Genomic DNA, 16,536 nt, shown 5'->3' with positions numbered 1-16,536 from the left:
GACGATACATATGTAATGCATGATGAAATGGAGCCACGGAAACTTTATTTTTATGATCCCGATTCCCGCATGTATGTGACTAGTCTGGTATGTTCATCGGAGCCACTGGGACACACCTCCGGTTGGCAGTCCAGCACTAGAGTTGTACTTGTACTCCCTCTGTTAAAAAAACAAACAGAATACAATTCTAGATTTCAGACAAGTACGGCCCAACAGACTTTCGGCCCAATCAAGAAGAAAAGTTTCTTTTGGTTACCGGACGCCTGACAGTTCCGTGGCGTTCACGGAAGCTTTCAGTACGCACGCACTTGTCAATCCGGGCTGGGCCGACGTGGCTTACTTTCGTGGCGCTTACGAAATTACGCAGCTCAATGTATAAAATGGGCCTTCAGCCCTAAGCTAGTGTGTTGAAGCATTCGATCCGTTCGAGCCTTTGCCCTAGACCCACACCCACCCCTGATTTCATTTCCCCAATCATGGCGGCTGCTGCTCCGTCGGCGACGGCGGTGTCCACGGCGGCGCTTCTAGCCCCCAACCCAGCTCCCACCAGCGCGTTTCTCCGGCGCACCCAGCTCACCCGCCACCGCCTCCACTCCCTAAAATGCCGCCGCGCGGGTCCCGTCGTCCCCGCGGCCGCCGCTGCCGCGGCGGGCAGCAGCTCCCCGTCGTCCGCCGTTTTCCACGGCGAGTGCTTTGTGGTGGGCGATAACATCGACACCGACCAGATCATCCCCGCCGAGCACCTCACCCTGGTGCCATCCAAGCCCGACGAGTACCGCAAGCTCGGCTCCTTCGCCTTCGCGGGGCTCCCCTCCGCGGCCTACCCGACGCCGTTCGTCGCCCCGGGTGAGGAGTCCTCCCGCTACGCCGTCATCGTTGGTGGGGCCAACTTTGGGTGCGGCTCCTCCCGCGAGCACGCGCCCGTCGCGCTTGGGGCCGCCGGCGCACGCGCCGTCGTCGCGGAGGGCTACGCGCGCATCTTCTTCCGCAACTCCGTGGCCACTGGAGAGGTGTACCCTCTGGAGCTCACGGACGCTGGGGCCTGGAAGGAGTGCAAGACAGGGGATGTGGTCACCGTGGACCTTGGTAACTCCGTTTTTATTAACCACACCTCTGGCAAGGAGTACAAGCTGAAACCAATTGGTGATGCTGGTCCGGTAATTGAGGCGGGAGGGATCTTTGCCTATGCCCGGAAGACAGGAATGATTGCGTCGAAAGCTTCTGCATGAGGGAAAGGTAAGATAATTGGATTTCATGTTTTGTTCCTCTGCATATCAAGCTATGAAATTGAGCCTTGCCCACACGCGTTGCTGCGTTCTTAGATTATGTAATTTGTTCAGATATAAAACGAGCACATATTAGTCACCTGTGTTTGCTAGTTTCACGTATGTGACACTAGAGTACACCATGATGGAATCCTACCAATACTTGCTCATAAGGAACCTATTTTATGTGCAGTAAGGGTATGTTTGGAAACTTTGGATTATTCTACAACAGTAAATGAATTACACCTGAATCTTTATGTGCACAAGAAAACAGAAGTAATTTTACTCCCCTGTAAACTGTTGTTTGGGTAAGGGGGGAAAACAGGCCCGGAAATTAACTGAGAACTAAGCTACTGGCAGAAAATTCCTTAACTACCACATCACATCAAACATCAAATTAGAGCTAAAAACTAATCAGATTTCGTACCACGGCTGAGATCAGAACATGAAGTTTTAGAACAAAGCAGCAAAATTGAGACGAGGGCATCAGACTGGACCACAAGAGGAAAAGGAGTTGAGATCTGAGCTCAAGTGTCTAGGAGTGGCAGTGGAGGGCTGCTGGCACACCTCACCATTGACATTGACGATTGCAGGCACACCTCACCATTGACATTGACGAGAATAGAGAACTCCATGAGAGCCAAAACCTCTGATGCAACTAGATAAATGTAGGAAACCATAATAATGTGTAGTTTGGCCTTCTAGAGTTCTAGGTTAATATTTGTTATTGTAGTAGCTTATTGGTGTCCACAATAACTGAATGTTTCAAACAGTTAATTTGGGACAAGAATTATGATTGTTCTCCTAACCTAATGGTTGTCAGATGAACCAATTTCTTCATTCAATAAATGAAATTTCTCATTAGAATTACAGTAGTTGTGGAATTTGAAGATGAGGTTCAGTATTTGGGGATTTAAAGATGAGGTGTTTATTTATATTGCTAGAAATAGAGTATTTTTCTTTTTTATCAAAACAATCATAGCAATCAGTTAGTGGAAGCTTTTTTTTATCCTTAGGGTAATCCAATGATCAAAATTCTAGGTATTCGCCTGTCCGATTGAATCTGCAGCCCATGGCATCTTGCTAAAAATTTACTAGCAAATCAAATTGTACTAGAAAATCCTGGTGGGGGATGGAAGTTCCACTTATTTTGGGTTATTAGGTCGACCCAAAACTTTCTAAAACGAACCAAAATTGCACGCGACCTAATTAATTTATATATGGCGACAAGAGAAACTAGCCGACCCAAAAATACCATTGGGTACCCACTTGCATCCCTAGTTTTGGGGCACCAATCCATTTGGAGATTCTCTCCTCTAGCTCTCATTGTTACTCCCAACTCTTCATGTGTACTTATAAATGACAAACTCAATCCATTAGGTGATTGTCTTCTCTAACCCTCATTATTCTCCCACATTCTTCACGTACCACTTGGTTTGCTGCCCCTTGTCTCATCCTTGTAAATTCTAATAATCACTTCCTTATTCCTATCATTCTCTCATTGGCTTATCACCTGCCCTTTCCTCTCTTTTGGGCCACATCATGGCTCCTCCATCATCAGTAGGCCTTGTGGCTTGGCTCCTAGTCTCCTTTTACTGTGACCGCAAGTGATGCATTCAGCAACTGTTTAGTGCCTTACCGCCTTGGAATCATGCGTCATGTTTTGCCCCAGTTTGCACAGCAGCTCACTGCAGGGCTCTATAGATTCCGCACAAACATTTATCTGTGCTTGCAGTATTTCTTCAGATTTCTTGTTACTTTCTACATAGAGTATGGAGGATCTGCATATATTATTATATTTCACTGTAAAGATGAATAAAATCTGGTGGCAAAGTTTTAATCAACCTTGTTTCAGCAATAATAAAATCGACTAGAGCTGACTTGACCATAATTTGACAAAATTAATGACCAGACTGCAAAACTGTGACGAGCCTTCGGTAACTTGGGAGTCATTATTTTTTTTAAAAAAAAATCCTGTACCTACTGTTTCCAATTCCTCAATGCTGGCTATGGCAGTCAACAATCATGACGTATTCCTGACCACACCTCCTGTATTTCAGTAGCCTGAATCTCCAAAAGCCTGGGTCTATCGTGTGAACATGCGAGTTCCAAACGTTGCAGCTGGATACCAGTGAGCTTTAGCGTTTGGGGATCGGAGACTTTCACTTATGCTGGTCTTCGGCTAAGGCCTTGGGCCGCAGATCTGATCAACTATGGTGGTCGGTGTGGTGAGATGGTGAGAACTCTTCGAGTGGGAGAGGTTGATCATGGTGGTGGTGGTGGTGTGGGGGGGGGGGGGGGGGGGGTATCCACCAGTGAGCACACTGCCCAAAATGACTGGAGGAGGGCAGGATTTGGTTGCCTCTTCATCCCATGATGGCATGACCCAGTGTGTGTCAGACGAGCATATACCTCGAGTCAACTGTGGGTGGGGTCCTCCCATTCCAGATCATTAGGTTAAACTTAGGTCCTGTTTGGATCAGCTAGAATTTGTGGGTCGTGGCTTTTAAAAAGCTCTAGCTGATCCAAACAGCTCAACCTTTACAATCCAACTACCCAGATTGTAACAATCTCACAGGCTCTGGCTTTTACCAGCTTGTGAGAGGCAAAAATACCATAAAAGCTTTAGCTGATCAAACATATAAGCTTTCACACCAACTGTTAACAATTCTCAAGCCAGCTTTTAACAATCTCTAGCTTATCATCCAAACAAGGCCTTAGTTGAATTTCATTATAGGAACCGCATTGCTTTCACAGGTAGGATTTCAAAGAACCAAATATGATATACTTTATTATCAACCTTCTCTCTCTCAAATGTACTTGTATCTATTTGATTGTAATGCCAGACGATGAATTTTCAGGTAAATTTCATCTTCTATCAGATCAGCAGACCCTCTGCGGGTATGAAGTAAGCTGGAGTTAGGACCAAGAGTTACTGCACCTACCTTTTGCATAATTTTGTGCTGTCGACGGTGTTTCAAAATAAGTTGCAGCCTACCGAGTCATGAAGAATCAATCTATTTGGTCTTTTGTCACAGATCGTTTGTTAGTACTCTTTGTACAATTGTACCTGCCTGCTACTGTTCTTATCAGTTTGTATAACTGCTCTGTTGTCATCTTATGTGTACAACTCTAGATACTTGCTGCCTGTTGATGTATTTGAGCTTTTGGTATGCAATCAAATGGTTGCATTCACATTGTTTCTTTAATAGTTGGGGGGGGGGGGGGGGGGGGGGGGCATAAATTTTGAATAATTCTCTACATGCCATTGCAGTTTCACTCAATCCTGCATTCAGCACTGTTCACCACTGTCAGTTACACAGGTAGGTCAGGTGAGGCTGCTGACAAATACAGTATTTTATTCGCGAATAACTAGCGCTAGTTTAGTTCCTTACCTGACTCTCCCATGTTCCGATATGGTAGTTCAGGCAAGGTAGTCAGTAATCGCGACATGAATCGTAGGATCGTTCGGTTCTACGATACTACTGGTACTGGAGCTGAGCGATACGAGTCTGGATCATTTTTGGGTAGAGTCGCCGCTGAGCGATACGACTACGAGTTGCTCTGTGGATCTTTGTTTTTTTTGGGATCGTTTTTGGGCAGAGTTGCCGTAGGACGGCATACAGAGAGCGCAATATTGCTAGAATCGCGACAGAATTGCGATATCATACGAGTCCAGTTCAATGTGTCATGTGTGCCCTGCTTGCCTGAGCTTCGAGCTTGAGCCGAACAGAGCCGCCCACGACAGAACGCAAGGAAAGGCGAGAAGGAAGGAACGGGATAAGAACAACGCGGATGGATGGATTTCAAAAAGTTGTCTGCTTTGTACAATTGTACTACGTGGAACTGAGTAGTGGGACACATGCTCTTTAGTTTATTCTAGTGTAGCATTAAATGATGCTAGTAACAATAACAATTAATAGTTTTAAAAATTTTCACTTTTATGATGAAAATTTCCTTATAGAATTAACAGTAGTGGGAATCAACAGTTGGTTGTTATAAAAAAAAACGAAATTTCCTTATAGAGTTATAAAATCGTGTATTGAGCTTTGATGAATCAACAGCGTACTGGGCCTTGAATCCTTTGATATTGGGTTCATTCGGTGTTGTTGTCACAGCTGACACATAGTGCATGGAAATGGAAATGGAAGAGGCCCACCAACATCACGGCTTTGACAGATCTATACTGGTTTCGTCTGAATGTCTGATCGTCTATATCTGCTCAACCAATCAAGATCAAGCATAAGTTAAACATGAATCTAATTTGTTTATAGATGAAATAATTTTTTATTCCCGTCTCTAATTAATGCACACGTCCATCTATTGACTATTGTTATAGTTTTATTAGCTTCGGGTGGCTTCGAGAAAATGCTAACAAACAACAAAGTATTTCTAACTGAAGGGGAACAAAATTGCTATACAAAACACACAGCCACGTGAATCCAAACAAAACACAGCCACGAGCCAACGATGCTCCGCTGGCTCTATGGTACGACATGCATGCCCGCTTTAATCAATGCCAGTGTCTTATGCTCACTTCATCAAAAGGTTGAACCTCCTCCCTCAGTCCCTCCGAAGTAATTAAGGATTTAGCGCGTGTTTAGTTTGGGGGAATTTTGGAATTTTGGCTACTGTAGCACTTTCGTTTTTATTTGGCAATTAGTGTTTAATCATGGACTAATTAGGCTCAAAACGTCCGTCTCGCAATTTCCCACCAAACTGTGTAATTAGTTTTTTTTCGTCTACATTTAATGCTCTATGCACGTATCACAAGATTCGATGTGATGGGTACTGTAACACTTTTTGGGAAGTTATTTTGGAACTAAACATGCCGTCAGAACTTGATCCATTGTGTCCAAAAAGATGGCGTGCGAATAGGTTATTCTAACGCTTTGTCAAACATGAACTTAACCTACAGGTGCATTACAGTAGACTTGATTGCATTGCAGCAGTACATAAAACGATAAATCAAATTCGAGCAGCAACGTTTGTTGGCTCATGTACCCTGGGCACGGTAGCAAACCTTCTGGCGCAGTTTTGACATCTTTTGCGTAATGTCACTATCACAAGGGACACATGTCTCATCGACTATCTGAACGGCACGGCATCCCTCGGAAAGATGTGGCATTCACCTGCCAGCAAGGTCCACGTACTAGCAGCTAGAAACCGGGCAGTGTGGATGTACATGTGGATTTCCCCCGGCACATACTGTCCTGTAGCGGCACTGGGCATTTCCCCTGCATGCGATGCCGACTTTGCTGCCGCGGTGGCGTGCCTAGCCGCTGGCCGCCTGTGGCGTACCCTCTCCGTGCACCGTACGGGCGGGGACCGAGCGACGCGTGTCCACTATCCGGGAGCGGGCGCGGCGCACGGCATGTGATGGAACAGCAGCTGACTTGCGCGGCTCCGCTCTCTCTGGCTGTGGCTGCCCCCCGGCGGCACAGGCGCACAGCGAGGCGGTTCCTAGCTACAGCGACGCGCGTCGGCGCACCGCGCACAGATGGCCTGGCCTGATCCGCTAGCTTTTTAAATGGTCTCGCACGGGCAGCAAAACCGTCGCGCGCGCGTCCGTGTGAATCAATCGCCACCGTCCGCCGGCCAGCCGGCCAGGTTGCCGGGATCACAAGAGCCGAACGAACGAAACCGGCCTAGTTAGCGCTCCAGCCTCCAGCGCGTGTGTACGGGGTTGACGTGCGCAGGATATGTGCTTGCATAGTTGCATTGCCATTAATGGCCTCGCAAGCTCGCTGCAGTGCTGTGCACTGCTCCCGTGTCGACGGAAAGCGATTGATCGATGCTTGCTGACTTGGGGGGGGGGGGGGGGGGGCGGGGGGGGGGGGGGGAGGGGGGGAGATCAGAGATCCATGTCCTGCGCGCGGCGCCCATCCGCATCAGGGAATCGAGCTCACAACCGGACGGCTCTCTAGCTCGTCCCGTCGCTGTTCGTTCTACCTGCTGAAGACTTTGGAGCCCCGGAGCGGCTGACTTTTTAGATGAATTGATGGTTGAAAGCATGAGTCAACGTTGTTGTTGTTGTTGCTGCTGCGTATAGATAGATGATGATCCTGTCACGGAACTTCATGTAACCCCTCTGTCGCCTAGCGCTGGATGTGTATGGCTCATGGCGTGGCTATCGTTTTTTGAGAATTTCTGAACTCAATGGTCCAAAACGTCTGCAGAACTGGTTGTTATAACTTTAGGATCGTCTAGCAGTGATCTAGCGGGTACAACTTTGGGATCGGTAGACAGTGACAGAGAGAAGTAGAGGAAGAGTGGGAGGAGTTTACCAGAGGGTTTGACAGGGGCGGAGGAAGAGGATCCGGCGGCGGAGGAGCTGCCCTCGGCCATCGCGTCGGGGCAGAGGGGAGGTGCGTCGGTCGGTGAAGTAGTAGACGATGGTGCAGTGCAGTGGCGGCGGGCGGAGGTGCTTCCCGTCACTGGCTGCGCCCCTAGGATCGGGTTAGGGTTTGTAGGTGGGTGTGGCGGCTCACGGTGAACCTCGTGTCTTGAGCCACCGGCCCCCACCTTCTTTTTATAGCGCAGGGTGACAGGGGCCCTCCAGCCATAGTGGGCTGGGCGCCCCCGATCAGGGCGCGTGGGTCAAGGGGCCCAAGTTGGGCCGTTGGGCCCAACTCGGGATTGAGATCATTCTAACATTCTCCCCCTTGATCTCATCTTTAACTTTATCTTTAACTTTACTCTTTCACTTTAACCTTTTCATTTTACTTATTCCATCTCAGATTTGTGCATAGAACATGTTTCATCGTCACAGTCTATTGCCGTTGGATTTCACAGCTACAATACACATCTCTGGTTTGAAATAAATAAATACTTTATCTTTGGGCCCTTATTATTATCCAGGAATCATAGGCTTCTCCTTAAACCCATGCCGGCTACGTGTTCAACGAACACTTTGGGTGGTAAGCCTTTTGTAAGCGGATCCGCGAGCATCTTTTCAGTGCTTATGTGCTCAAGATTTATAACACGATCCTGGATTTTCTCTTTCACAACATAGTACTTTATGTCAATGTGTTTGGCAGCACCACTTGACCTATTGTTGTGAGCATACTCTATAGCTGGATTATTATCACAGTATAGAGTCATTGGTCCATTGATGTCATCGACCACTTTTAAACCGGGTATGAATTTCTTTAGCCAATTCACCTGCCCTGATGCCTCATAACATGCCACAAACTCGGCATACATAGTAGAGTTTGTAGTAACTGTTTGTTTTGAGCTTTTCCATGATATAGCTCCTTTTGCGAGAGTGAACACATATCCAGATGTTGACTTTCTGTCATCTCCCGCATAATCAGAATCTGAGTATCCCAAGATCTTTAGGGATTCAGATCTTCTGTATGTTAGCATCAGGTCTTTTGTACCTTGTAAATATCGCAAAACTTTCTTTACCAATTTCCAGTGTTCAACACCTGGATTACTTTGGAATCTGCCAAGCAACCCGGTTACATAAGCCAAGTCAGGGCGTGTGCATACTTGAGCATACTGTAAATGTCCAACAGCTGAAGCATATGGAACACTTTTCATTTGGTTGAGCTCATACTCATTCTTGGGACACTGAAAATCCCCATACTTATCGCCCTTGACTATAGGTGCAGGTGAAGGACTACATTTATGCATCTGGAATTTCTCCAAGACCTTTTCAATGTATGCCTTTTGAGACAGTCCTAATACCCCCTTTCTTCTATCTCGGTGAATTTCTATGCCCAAAACATAGGAAGCTTCACCAAGATCTTTCATCTCAAACTTTGAGGACAAAAATCTTTTTGTCTCCTATAGTAGACTCATATCATTACTTGCAAGTAAAATATCGTCTACGTACAGGACTAGGAAAATGTATTTCCCATTCTTAAACTTTGTATAAACACAATTGTCTTCGACATTTGCTTTAAACCCAAAATTCTTTACAGTTTTATCAAACTTCAAGTTCCACTGCCTTGAAGCTTGCTTTAACCCATAAATCGATTTCTTTAGGCGACATCCCATCTTTTCTTTGCCTTCCACGACAAAACCTTTCGGTTGTGCCATGTATATATTTTCCTCCAAATCCCCATTTAGGAATGCCGTCTTCACATCCATCTGATGCAACTCTAAATCATAGTGTGCCACCAATGCCATTATTATTCTGAGAGAATCTTTACATGAGACTGGAGAAAAGGTCTCAGTGTAATCAATTCCCTCCCTTTGTGTGAAACCTTTAGCCACAAGTCGCGCTTTAAATCTCTCTATCTTCCCTTGGGAGTCATATTTTATTTTGTAGACCCATTTACAGCCTACTGTTTTAGCTCCTTTGGGAATTTCTTCCAAGTCCCAAACATCGTTGGCACTCATCGATCTCATTTCATCTTCCATGGCTTCAAACCACTTGGATGAATGATCGCTTCTCATGGCTTGTTCAAATGAGGTGGGATCACCCTCCATTTGATACTCTTCAGTGATATTATTTAACTCATATATATCACTGGAGATAGCTGGCCTTCTTTCTCTTTGAGACCTTCTAGGGGCCTCTACATTTGGCACATCTACTATTGGAGGCTGAGATTGCTCCCCCTCATTTGTGGCAACATTTTCAATGGGTTCCTGCTGAACAGGTTCCTCATTTTCCTCTGTTGTTACCACAGGAGGAACAACAACAGGTTCTTGCTCCACAGTGTCTTGCACTATTGGTGCAGGAACAATAGGTAGCTCGAAAAATGGCTCCTGAATCACAGGATTGGGTGCACACACCCGCTTCTCTTCAAGATCAATTTTCCGAGCAGCCATACTCCCCCTCATCATTTCATCCTCTAAAAATATAGCGTGTCTCATTTCCACAAACTTTGTGAGTCTATCGGGACAGTAGAAACGATAACCTTTTGACCTTTCAGGATAGCCAATAAAATGGCAACTCACTGTTTTGGGATCAAGTTTCCCAATATTTGGGTTAAACACTTTAGCCTCAGCAGGACACCCCCACACACGCAAGTGATCTAGTGAAGGTACCCTTCCTGTCCATAATTCATACGGTGTTTTGGGCACCGATTTACTTGGCACTCTATTGAGAATATGAATGGAGGTTTTTAATGCCTCTATCCATAAACTCAATGGTAAATCAGAGTAACTCATCATACTGCGCACCATATCCATCAGGGTACGGTTACGCCTTTCAGCTACTCCATTTTGCTGAGGTTCACTCGGCATGGAATACTGGGCAACTATACCATTTTCCTGTAAGAACCTTGCGAAAGGTCCAGGAACTTGACCATATGGGGTATGCCGACCATAGTACTCCCCCCCACGGTCGGACCGGACTAGCTTAATCTTTAAACTATGCTGATTTTCCACTTCAGCCTTAAATATTTTAAACTTATCCAATGCTTCATCTCTTCCTTTAATTGGATAAATATAGCCAAACCGGGAGTAGTCATCTGTGAATGTAATGAACGAGTCATAGTCATCCACACTCTTTACAGGAAAGGGACCACAAATGTCAGTGTGAATGATCTCTAATATTCCTGTGCTTCGTTTGGCATTCTTTTTAATTTGCTTTACATATTTTCCTTTTATGCAATCGATGCATTGCTCTAATTCAGCGAACTCCAAAGGAGGAAGAATTTCATTCTTTACTAGTCTTTCTATTCTCCCCCTCGAAATATGGCCTAAACGACAGTGCCATAATTTCGCCGTTGCGTTTGTAGTTCGCTTTCTTTTTCTTTTCTCATTTGTAGACGAGGAAACGCTATCATTCACATTACATATGGAATTCACACTTTCACATAGCGATAACATATATAATTCGTCTTGTCGGAAGGCAAGACCAACACAAATATCATTAAACCAAATGACACATTTGCCATGTCCAAAATTACAGGTAAAACCTGAATCATCCAACTTTATTACACTTATCAAATTGCGCTGCAGTGTAGGAACATAAAAAACATCTCTCAAAGTAAGACTATAGCCATTAGGTAAATCTAATGCTACATCTCCAATTGCCTCTACTGCAGCCTGTACGCCATTCGCAACGCTAATGGCCTCTTCTCTTTTTAGCGTAGTTCTCGTCGAAATGAATCCCTGTAAAGAGGTTGCAACATGAATAGTTGCACCAGAGTCAATAAACCATGTTGACTTTGAAAACTTTGCATACAGAGATTCATTTACAAATGAAATAATATTCTCACCCTTTTTCTTCATGAGCTCTCTTAACCAATCAGGGCAGTCAGTCTTCTTGTGCCCCTCCTTTCCACAGTGCCAGCACAAGTTTTCACCTGCCTGTGGCTTGCCCTGTTGCTGAAAGTGTGGTTTCTGTTGCATAGGACCTTTCTTTGCTGGGGAGCCAGGATTGAAGGGCCTTTTGCCCTTCCCTTTGACTAGGTTCGCTTGGCCACCAGGTTGGCCATTGATCCTGAGCTCCTCATCAACACACTGAGCAATGAGCTTGTCTAAGTCCCATTTCTCAGGCTGCATGTTGTAGCTTATGACAAAATTCTCATACTCTCTAGGCAAGGAAGCTAAAACAAAATGGATAAGGAGCTGTGGTTGTATCTCCAGTTCCATTCCTTTCAGCTTATTTGCCAAGTGACTCATTTTCAGGATATGGTCACGTATGCTACCTCCTTTGAACTTTTCATTTGTCAATTGCCTGAACAAATGGGTAGCATACACTTTGGAGGAACCAGTGAACTGGTTCTTGATCCTCTCAAAGTAAGCAACAGCAGTGTCACACTTTTCAATTGACCCTGTAAGAGCTGGGTCAATTGTATTCTCAATGACAGCACAACATTTCTTGTTGTCACTGACCCATCGAGTATGCTTTATGTCATAAGCCATCTTTATGGGTCCAAAATCTTTCACCCTTTTGTCCCATGCTTCATCATTTTCACTGGCCTCCCGCACCGGTTCCACAGGCACTGTGGGACACGGTTCAGTGAGCACCCAGTCAACCTCAGCTATAGTGAAAGTGAAGTCAATCTTCCTCTTCCACTCAAGGTAGTTGTCTCCCCCCAGTGGTGGAATCTCTCTCAGGGCAGACATCAGGGAGGAACTACCTGAAATTACAATTCATATGAGGTGAGAACATAATATAAAATTTACTTTGCAATAATTCTAAATCACCGTTGGGCAGAAATAGAATTAATGTAGGCAACAACTATTAATGCACATCATAATATTGCTATTAATCAACGTTGGTCAGAATAATAACAACATTATAATCACAGTAAAATTATCCATTTTCAAATATTAAACTCTCCCGTTGGTTCGAATTTAATAATGAAAACGATAACAATTTAAATACGCAGCGGAAACTTTAACTTTTGTATAATCAATTTTCCAGAAACATTTGAGAAATAACTTTACTGTTGTCTGAACAAATTATCGTTGGACAAATTTGTGCAGAAAAAATATCATCTTTCAATTCAAAATGCATTCAAATATGCATCAAAATGATTCTGGAAAATAGAAAAACCATAACTGTAATTTCCAAAAGGCAAAAAACCATTTCGGCCCACAACACGGAGCCTCGGCCCACGGCCTCCCGCACGCGCGCGCGCTGCTGCCTGCTGGCGGCCCAGCCCAGCTCGGCCTTTCCCGCCAGCGCCACATGCCGATCCGGTCCCAGGCCCTAACGTGGGCCTGGGCCGGCTAATCGGCCTGCCGCCTCTGCCCGCCTGGGCCAAAAGTTGGCCCGAGCGTTCTCGGCCGCCCAAACTCATCCGACGGACGAGCGCCGATTTCGGCCGGATCAAAACCAGCGAGCCGGCGCCCCGGAAACCTAACTCCTCATTTCCATCCTCTCCCTTCTTTCTCAGCCGCAGCCGCCGAGCAGCAGAGCGAGGCGAGCACCCATGGCAGCCGCCTGCGGGTCGCCACCGCCGGCTCACCGGCGGCCCGGCCGGAGCAGGTGCCGGCGGCTCCCTGTGCTCTCCTTCCTTCTTTCTCAAGCGCCGCGCGCTCTCTCTTCTTCTCTCTCTGCGCGGAGTAGCAGCAGCAGCCGGCCATGGCGGCCCGAGAGATGAAGACCGGCGCCACCGCGTGGCTCATCGCCGGCGCGCGCGTTCGCCCTAGGCGGAGCGCGCCGCCGTCGATCTGCCTCGCGACGGTGCCCAGTAGCAGGCGCATGCGCACACCGCACACAGGCGGCGGCGCTGCCCTCTGACCCGCGCGCCGGCGAACGGCGGCGGTCAGCCGCCGGACCAAGGGAGTGGTGCCGGTGGCGGTGAGCACAGGTAGGCCCAGGTAGGACCTCCCGTCTCCTTTCTTTTCCTTTCCCATTCCCAGATCCGTTAGGGTTAGGGTTCAACTTTCTTGATCCGATTGAAATCGGGTCAACAACTTTGATTTGATTCTTGTATACCCAAACTCGAGATCCACTGACTAGGTAGGCCACTGATACCATTGTTATAACTTTAGGATCGTCTAGCAGTGATCTAGCGGGTACAACTTTGGGATCGGTAGACAGTGACAGAGAGAAGTAGAGGAAGAGTGGGAGGAGTTTACCAGAGGGTTTGACAGGGGCGGAGGAAGAGGATCCGGCGGCGGAGGAGCTGCCCTCGGCCATCGCGTCGGGGCAGAGGGGAGGTGCGTCGGTCGGTGAAGTAGTAGACGATGGTGCAGTGCAGTGGCGGCGGGCGGAGGTGCTTCCCGTCACTGGCTGCGCCCCTAGGATCGGGTTAGGGTTTGTAGGTGGGTGTGGCGGCTCACGGTGAACCTCGTGTCTTGAGCCATCGGCCCCCACCTTCTTTTTATAGCGCAGGGTGACAGGGGCCCTCCAGCCATAGTGGGCTGGGCGCCCCCGATCAGGGCGCGTGGGTCAAGGGGCCCGAGTTGGGCCGTTGGGCCCAACTCGGGATTGAGATCATTCTAACACTGGTGGCCTGAGAGTTTCTGAAACCTATACGAGGAGGTTTCACTTCGAAGACTACAAAATTCTGAGTTGCATCCAGGTGAGCGGATTGAATAGGTAATTAGACATTTTCGACATAGGCGGTTTATAATACTACTCTATGGATTTGACTTTGTTAGACTTTATTGATCTACACCGCCGTTACTCAATCAGATATGTAGTAAGACTGTCTCCAATAGCATAATGCGACCCATACTCAAAATGTGTGGTGTACAGTGTTTTGTCGGAAAAAAATACACGCTCCAACTGAGTAGGCAATCGCACGACTCATTTTGCGTCCGAGGCGACGCGGAACACAAATAAGCGTCATCTCTCAGTCTCACCCGTCGGTCTCTCCCTCTCCCTCTCTATCCCCACATGGACAGGGCGGCGACGGATGGCGCAGGCGGGCACGGTGGCTGCGGCCGGCCTCCTCCTCCTCCTCTCCCCCTCGCGCTGCGCCGTGGCCGGGGACGGGCACCGCCGGCGCCCACGGGCGGTGCGAAGTCCGCGCTGCAGCCCACCGCCGAGGGAGGCCCCCAGGCGTGGCGTCACAGCGGCGTAGGACGAGCGCCCTACCCCCGACGCGGCGGTTTGGGGCCGACGCGGCGGCGCTGGGGTGAGCGCGCCCCCTGGCGGCGGCGCAGGGCGAGCGCCCTCCCCTCCCCCGGCGTGGTGGTGCGGCGGTGCCCTAGCCCCAAGGTGCGGCCTCTCTCCCTTCCTCCTCGTCTCCTTACCTCACTGGCTCCGGAGTCGAGTGTCGGTCTGTGCTTGTCGCCGTTCTTTGCTAGGTCGATCTGGGGCCTCCAAAACCGAATCCAGGAACTTCATGGCTGGATCCATTCGTTCCCCACCGGATCTGCCCTGGTGGCGTCCTCTTGCAGCGTCCAGCGTCGAGGTATGCGGCATGGGGATGTCCTGTGGCACCGCGGCTCCTCGCCTTCCGTTTCTGGCCCTCTTGGCTGTTGGAGTTGGCAAGTTTTGGGTCCGTGACCCTTTCCCTGTGCGTGACCCAAACCGTGGAATAGGTGTCGCGTTTAGGTTCTGGTTGTTGGAGACAGCTTAAATGTAAGCTTTTTGCGCGTTGCTGCAGCCGGCTGGGGAGTTCGGTTTTGGGTTGAAGCTCGCACACCAAACCACGCTACCCTAGTTGGCCTGCGTGATCTTGTTGTAATCTTGGAACTTCTTTCCTCTTAATGAAATACGGGCAAGTCTGCACGTTTGTGAAAAAATCATGAAAATTCTACTAATACCTTTTTCTATTACAAATATTAATATCTTATTATTACTAATTGAAGGTTCCAATGGAGCTCCACATTAATCTTTATGACATACACTAGCAGAAAATAAATCCTAAAAATTCTCAAAAAAGAAAGAAAGACCTAGTCATCAATTTAGTAAACTCTTATTGCCAATAGTACCATGTTCGCTTGAGCTATTTTTCATCCATGGAACAGTGTTTTTCTCTCATAACATTTCAGCATAAGCATTAACATAAGTTAAATTTTAGCATAAACGAACAGGGTGAGTAATAGTAGCCATCGGATCAATCCTGTTTTCTAAAAAAACCACCCATCTCTGTCATAATAAAAACAACATGAATGAACCTCTTGAATATATACATCTAAATAACCCAACTATATCATTATGGGACATAATCTAAAGTAACCCCATAAATTTACATCTAAATTATCCACTTATGTCATCATTAAACGTAATCTAAAGTAACCCTCTAAATTTGTATTAAATTACACACTCTTCTAATATGATAGATAATCTAAGTAACCCTTAAATATGCATCTAAATTACTACTTCTATATGTAAAAATATTATCTCAAATATGTATCATTAATTACCAACATATGTTGTTAAGAAAAATATTTAAATACCATATATTATGCTATATATGGTTCTAAATTACCTAATTATATAATTATTAATATAAAAAATATTTAATATGATCATACATGTTCTGTCGTTGTACAGATCAATATACTATAAAAATATAGTTATTTGAATTTTTTTGCTCATAATAAGATTTGATCATCTTAAAATAAGTCTACAAACATACTCAAACCGATAACAAGGATGGACCCATATGCAGGGTGGTATATTGAAGATAGGAGTATCTACATATTATATAATGTTTCATTAATCATGGAAACTATTCTCTTAATGACTCATGTACCAATGAAACTAAGAAACATAATTAAAAATGAGATTTTTAGTAACATGCAAAATGAGAGCTCTGAATAGATGTTACAATAAGCATAAAAGTTCCAATTTAACTTGAGGATAAAAATTTGCAAAAAACAAATAAGATAAAAATTAAAAAATGATAGTCAAAACCTAGGTTCATGACGCCATGAAACATGGGTACAACAAAAGTCA

The 16,536-nt window shown here is 46.3% G+C and overlaps 1 protein-coding gene across 1 annotated transcript; it reads left to right on the top strand.

The window, feature by feature from the left end:
- The first annotated feature begins 417 nt into the window (after positions 1-417).
- LOC136474501 (3-isopropylmalate dehydratase small subunit 1-like) lies at positions 418-4,460 on the top strand. The gene is made up of 2 exons (XM_066472070.1): positions 418-1,236; positions 4,127-4,460. Exon 1 carries the CDS (start codon positions 477-479, stop codon positions 1,227-1,229), a length of 753 nt encoding a protein of 250 aa, XP_066328167.1. The 5' UTR covers positions 418-476; the 3' UTR covers positions 1,230-1,236; positions 4,127-4,460.
- The last annotated feature ends 12,076 nt before the right edge of the window (positions 4,461-16,536 follow it).

This window comes from Miscanthus floridulus, chromosome 8, assembly GCF_019320115.1.
Source record: "Miscanthus floridulus cultivar M001 chromosome 8, ASM1932011v1, whole genome shotgun sequence".
NCBI lineage: Eukaryota > Viridiplantae > Streptophyta > Magnoliopsida > Poales > Poaceae > Miscanthus > Miscanthus floridulus.
The sequence above is the reverse complement of the archived record's forward strand: the minus strand, read 5'-3'. Positions and strand labels throughout refer to the sequence as shown.

Excerpts from the sequence above, each read along its gene's own strand:
- LOC136474501 (XM_066472070.1), top strand. The coding sequence starts at position 477 with ATGGCGGCTGCTGCTCCGTCGGCGACGGCGGTGTCCACGGCGGCGCTT.